This window comes from Rhinopithecus roxellana, chromosome 8 (assembly GCF_007565055.1).
Source record: "Rhinopithecus roxellana isolate Shanxi Qingling chromosome 8, ASM756505v1, whole genome shotgun sequence".
In the NCBI taxonomy this organism is placed as follows: Eukaryota; Metazoa; Chordata; class Mammalia; order Primates; family Cercopithecidae; genus Rhinopithecus; species Rhinopithecus roxellana.
In genome coordinates, this window is record NC_044556.1 from 97128126 (window position 1) to 97134266 (window position 6141).

A 6141-nucleotide genomic window follows, 5' to 3' on the forward strand; every position below is an offset into this window, starting at 1 on the left:
ATTTATACAGAATGTAGTCCAAATTCTTTACCATGGCATTCAATGCTCTCCATATACTGGCCTTGGATTCCTAGCTGGCTAGCTCATTGAGGTTAGGAGTATGTTTCTTAAAATATCTGGATAGAGCAGTAAGTTCTCTGTGTCTCTGGAGGTGTGTGTATATTTATGTATACACATTTGTTTTATTGATGGGATCATTAACATTACTGTCATGCATCATGACGGCTTAGCTGGAAATGTTGTCAAATAAAAAACAGGGCCAGACAGTAGCTGAAGTGGCAAAAACACTGTATTCAGGAACTACTGCAATAAGAGAAAAGAGATCTCAATACAGAGCTGGGCTCAATTCCAAATACAGCATGGACAAGTGGGGATTTAAAGCCAAAGGGGCGTCGGGTCAAGTGGATGGAAACTTACTAATAGGAAACATCAGGGGTGGGAGGGTTCTGATTAAACAGACCTAATAGGTTATTTGCTGAAGGCAGGCCAGGGTGGTCAGATACTAATGGTAGAAAATGAAGAATCTGATCAGGTATCGACGGTAATCAGGTATGAAGGGTTGGGGTTTCTCTCTCAACAGCGATAGCAAGACTTGCTACAACTCGGTGATTCAGGCTCCACAGGATTGGAAGCCAAGGTCAAAGCCTGATCGGAAAGAAGACTTAGATGAGCCTGACCAAAGTTCAGCCAAGGAGAGTTTTTGCCAGTGTATTCACACTCCGTGTGTGTGTGGTGTGTGTGTCTCTGTACTATTCTAATTTACAAGGCAGGGGCTCCCCGGCCATGAGAGCAGTATCACCATCTTTTGGATAGAACAGCAGACACAGAGAAGGCCCACTGTGGACAGTTAACTACCTGGCTCTTTTTTAGCATGGGAAAGGAAGGAGAGTCCTGATTTTCTTTCAATATTCCTCAGGTATATTGATCTGACCCCCAAATTACTTAAGATCTGCAGTGATAAAACCATTACCCAAAAAACTCACTGTCTTTTATCACTTATATCCTCAGCATTATCATCAGCAATTGTCTTAATAGAAGTCTGGAGGCAAAAAAAGGCTCACACCAAGCATGCATACAAAGGGGCCCAATACATTGAGCAGCAAAACTCCCAAAGCAGATACCGCCGGGGACCTGCAGGAGCAAGCTTCCGCAAATCTCGCGAGATAGCAGGCAGCGATGTCTTTTGCTCCGGTTTCTCGTGAGAGCCCGGGGCTTCAGCTTCCAGTTTGCTGAGCCCGTGGCGGCGTTTCCTGGGGCAACAGCAATGGCGGGCTCACTGTCCGAGCGGCTCTTCTCGCTGGAGCTGCTGGTGGACTGGGTGCGTTTGGAAGCTCGGCTGATACCGCCCCCCGCTGCCGCAGTGGAGCAGGAGGAGGAAGAGGAGGAAAAGGAGCAAGGGGAGGCTTCGTCGCCGCGCGGTTTGTGCCCCGCGGTGGCCTTCCGCCTGCTGGACTTCCCCACGCTGTTGGTTTACCCTCCTGACGGCCCCGGCGCTCCCGCCCCCGAACCGTGGCCCGGCGTGATCCGCTTCGGTCGCGGCAAGTCCTGCCTCTTCCGCCTGCAGCCTGCTACCCTGCACCGCCGGCTCCTGCGGACCCCGCTTGCCACCTTGCTGCTGCAGCTGCCCCCCGGGCTCCCGACGCCCACCCCACAGCTCCTGGGGGCCTGCGACATTTCGCTGGCCACCGCGGCCCACAGGGTTGTGGGGCCGGCCGCCTCCGGATGCTCCCACCGTCACCGGGGACGTTTTCCCCTGCATAATCAAGTAGGCGAGCAGACTGGGGATATTGCACTGGCCTACCGCCTGACTGACCTGGGAAGCCGCTTGCTGGGCCAACTTGAGAGGCCCCTCACCGTCACCCCCACAGGAGGCGGAGCGGAGGTCAGTCCCGAAACCCAGCAGGAAAGACAGCAGCTACAGCAGCCAGCCTCACAGCCAAGCCCCAGAGAGGCTGATAGGCCGCCGGGGGAGTTGGAAATCCCAGAGGCACAGAAGGGTTTGAAGGAAATAGTTCTCCAAAGTAAGGCTGAATCTGATAATGTGGGTTCTGTGGAGAATGGCAAAACCAGTTCTGTTGTAACATGTTCAAGTGCTGTCAGTGGGAGAAATGTTAGCTCCCTAAATGGGGAAGTCACAGAATTGGACATGGAGACCAATATATTTTGCCCTCCTCCTTTGTATTACACTAACTTGACCCAAGAAAAACCGCCCCCTGCACAGGCTAAAATCACCATTGAGCCTCAAATGAATGTACCTGAGGAATTGGATGGTGCTTCTCCTGAAAAAAAGCGTGTAAATCCCCCAACACACAGGAGTTGTGTAAAACATCCAAGTTCTGCAACACATGAGCATCCTCCAGTGCTTGTAAATCCTCCACATATTCAGGATATAGGAGCAACTAATCAAACATGTCAAACTGAACAAAATAGAATTAATACAATAAGGCAGTTGCCTTTGTTAAATGCTTTGTTAGTTGAGTTGTCCTTGTTATATGACCAACCTGTGACAAGTCCTGCTCATATACATCCTCACCTAGCCTGGTTATACAGGACTGAGGATAAGAAGTCACCCGAATCTTCTGCCAAATCCACATACAAGTCTGAATCCAAGAAGGATAAGCGTTCTATGGGGGGATGTGAAAAGTCAGTGAGTCTTCAGTATAAAAAGAGCCAAATTGAAAACTGTAAGAAAGATCAATATTCTGAAAAGAGCAGTGGTACCTTCCAAAAAAGAGTTCCAAAAGGGAGGCTACTTTATGGCTTAACAAATACACTAAGACTACGTTTAAAGCTAACAAATCCTGATATGTTGGTGGTACATGAAAAAAGAGAACTATATAGAAAATCACAGTCACAAATGTTGGGTACAAAATTCAGAATTCCATCATCCAAAGTTAAACTATTAAGCTCTGCAGAACAAAGTCAGGAGCCACAACTACCTAAAGATAAGTATTTAGATTCAGGTGCATCTTTTACTGAAAATAGTGATACCTCAAGACAAATCAGTGGAGTTTTTGATGATCCCAGAACAAGTAAACAAACTAAACTGAAATATGCAACTGGGAAAAAGACAGTTGATTGTAGTAAAAATAGAATCAATAATGTTTCATTGGAAGAAGTTGTGAGTCCTGCAAATTCCATTATTCCAGAAAGGCTTACCCCTACAAATATTTTGGGAGGAAATGTGGAAATGAAAATCCAAAGTCCGTGTGTTTTCCAACAGGATGCTGTTGTTGACAGAATTGTAGATAAAGAAATAGATATTAGACAAGTCAAAACCACAGATAATGACATTCTTGTGGCTGATATAAGTGACAATAGACCAGGTAAAAATAGTTGCTATGAAAACATCTCAGAACTAAAGTATTCAGATGACTTGTCTAGCCCTTGCTATTCTGAAGATTTCTGTACCACTGAGGACACCAGCAGAAGTAAAGCTCATGATAGCAGTTCAAGGACAGAAAATCCAACACATAGTCAATATACAAGGAAGTCTAGTGAAACAAGAGTGTCCAAAAAGAAAGATAGTAGTGACAAGTGTTCTATCCTTAGCCCACCTTTTTCAGCTGGGTCACCTGTCCACTCGTATAGAAAATGTCATATTTCAAAGACTCAGGATAAAAGTTTGGAGGAAGCATCTAGCATCTCGGCTAGTGATTTATCTTCATCACATTGGACTGAAGAAAAAGAAAACCGGATAGATCAAAACAGTATGCACAATTCTAAAATTACAAAGAGAGGTCAAGACATCTCTGTTAAAACCAGAAGTAGTTGGAAATCTTTAGAAAAAAGCGAGTCACCAGGAACATCCCAAGTGAGTTCTTACCTGCCTTCAAATGTGTCCGAACTAGAACTTAATGTCCTGGATAGCAGTACATTAGATCACTTTGAAGAAGACAATGATAATGTTGGTTCACTAAATATTTCCAAGCAATGCAAAGATATTTGTGAATTAGTAATAAATAAACTTCCAGGATACACAGTGTAAAAATACATGCTTTTAAAAAACTTTCAACAACCTATGTGTACTGTTAGTGAAAAAAATTTTAAAGCTGTTTTAGTTCATGAATTATGTGAATAATTTTTAAAAGAAATATGAATGTTACTCCTTTGATGTTTAAATAGTATTCTACCATTAAATCTGATGATATTGATTATTAAATCATATAAACATTTCTTTTTAAATTGTTTAATCATAAGAATAAAAGTATATCTTTCTAAATTGTCTCTCTTAAAGTGTCTACAGTATTGATCATTCTAAAGCTGACTTCATGCACACCACTGAAAAAAGAAGGCTAGTGAGTAAGGACAGCCTCAAATTTTAATTGGAACAAATTATTTAACAAATATAGATGACTTACTGTGTTAGATGCAGAAAGATGCAGAATCTCTCTATGATAGAGCCCTTGCTGTTTTAAGAGCTTACAGTTGTATGTAGATAAGAAGTCTTCTTGACATATACATATCCCGTGTCCCCAATAGGTGAAGTTGCTTTTATATGCTGTCATAGTGCTCTGCACCTTTTCTTTGAAAACCACAATTTGTGTGATTACTTAAAGTTTATCTTTCACTAGCCTTCAGTTGTGTGATGGGATCATATTTGCTTTACACATCAGTATATTTTTGTATCTAGCACAATTCCTGGCATGTGGCTGCAATGCAATAAAAACATTTGTTGAAAAAAATGAAGCCCAGGCATTTAAAATACCTAATGGGAGGGTTTAGAATTAAGCAGCAAAAATAAGCAGATTCCCTAAAAATAAACCTGCAGAAAATCCTTATCGGAGATATGTTTGACTGTAATATTTTTGTTTTGCTTGATATAAATGGCCTTCAGGTGTTCTCTGAAATATTTGGAAAGGAGAACTTAAAAAGGTGTCTTTCTATACAGTTTCTGATATAGGAGTTCAGTTTCTTGTCATTTCAGTTTGTTCAATGGTTGTTTTTAGTGTATGAAAATTTGTTTTTATGAAATCCAGTGATAATTTATAATTTATTCCATTGGTTTTATATTTAGACTTTATTCTGTGTTCAAATATTTATATATATTTTCTTTTAGCTGTGTTATACTTTAATTTTTAGACTTTTAAATATATCTAACATTTTTGAATGTATGAAGTGAGGTTCTAATTTCCTTTCTTTACAGGTAATTATATAGGTATTCTGAATGATCATAATACTAGAATATAGATAGATGGTAAAAAGAGAAGAGGATGTTACATTTTGGGGAGCAATATGAATGAAAGAATGATGATGGGAATGAGCCTGCTATATTTATGGGACAATTTAAAATATTATCTTGAATAGAATGATAGATTCATGCTACAGAGTGGTAGAAAGGACACTTGTTGAGCATGGAAAGTGCCAGATTACAGATAGCCTCAAATGCTAAGCATAATAACAGAGTTCTAAAAAATAGGAACAACAGATGATTTTAGGTTATAAATGAGCACTAGTAAGTAGTCATGACATTTTGAATATTTTAAATTATTGAAAATAATAGGCAGAGAAATTATATCTGTAAAATTTTTGAAATATGAAAGGTTTCTATGGCTAGTGGCTATGATCTTAATTTTTCTAAAATACAAAGCATATAGTATAACATTTCACAAAATCAAAATATTTTAATGCCAGGTATTGTAACTAGATATTTAATGATATCAACTGTGTAAATTGTTTAATAGCAATTTGTCATTACTATGGAAGAAACAATAAAAATATAAGCAATATCAGAATCATCAAAGAAGTAATTCCTTATAAACCAACGTTTTATTTGGTAGAGAGTAAGTCATTGTCTGTGGTAAGAATACGTAAAATGATTAATTTAGCATGTCTAAGGTACAACAAGACCAAAGAAGTAATGCATTTTTTTTTTTTTTTTTTTTTTGAAACGGAGTCTCGCTCTGTCGCCCAGGCTGGAGTGCAGTGACCGGATCTCAGCTCACTGCAAGCTCCGCCTCCCAGGTTTACGCCATTCTCCTGCCTCAGCCTCCCGAATAGCTGGGACTACAGGCGCCCGCCACCTCGCCCGGCTAGTTTTTTGTATTTTTTAGTAGAGACGGGGTTTCACTGTGTTAGCCAGGATGGTCTTGATCTCCTGACCTTGTGATCCGCCCGTCTCCGCCTCCCAAAGTGCTGGGA

The 6141-nt window shown here is 40.8% G+C and overlaps 1 protein-coding gene across 1 annotated transcript; it reads left to right on the forward strand.

Annotated features, from left to right (window-relative positions):
• The first annotated feature begins 837 nt into the window (after positions 1–837).
• MAP10 (microtubule associated protein 10) lies at positions 838–4217 on the forward strand. Its single transcript, XM_010374071.2, has one exon. The coding sequence runs from the start codon at positions 1265–1267 to the stop codon at positions 3986–3988; it is 2724 nt and encodes a 907-aa protein (XP_010372373.1). The 5' UTR covers positions 838–1264; the 3' UTR covers positions 3989–4217.
• The last annotated feature ends 1924 nt before the right edge of the window (positions 4218–6141 follow it).

Bases quoted from the DNA above. Each gene is read 5' to 3' on its own strand.
- MAP10 (XM_010374071.2), top strand. From the start codon at position 1,265: ATGGCGGGCTCACTGTCCGAGCGGCTCTTCTCGCTGGAGCTGCTGGTG.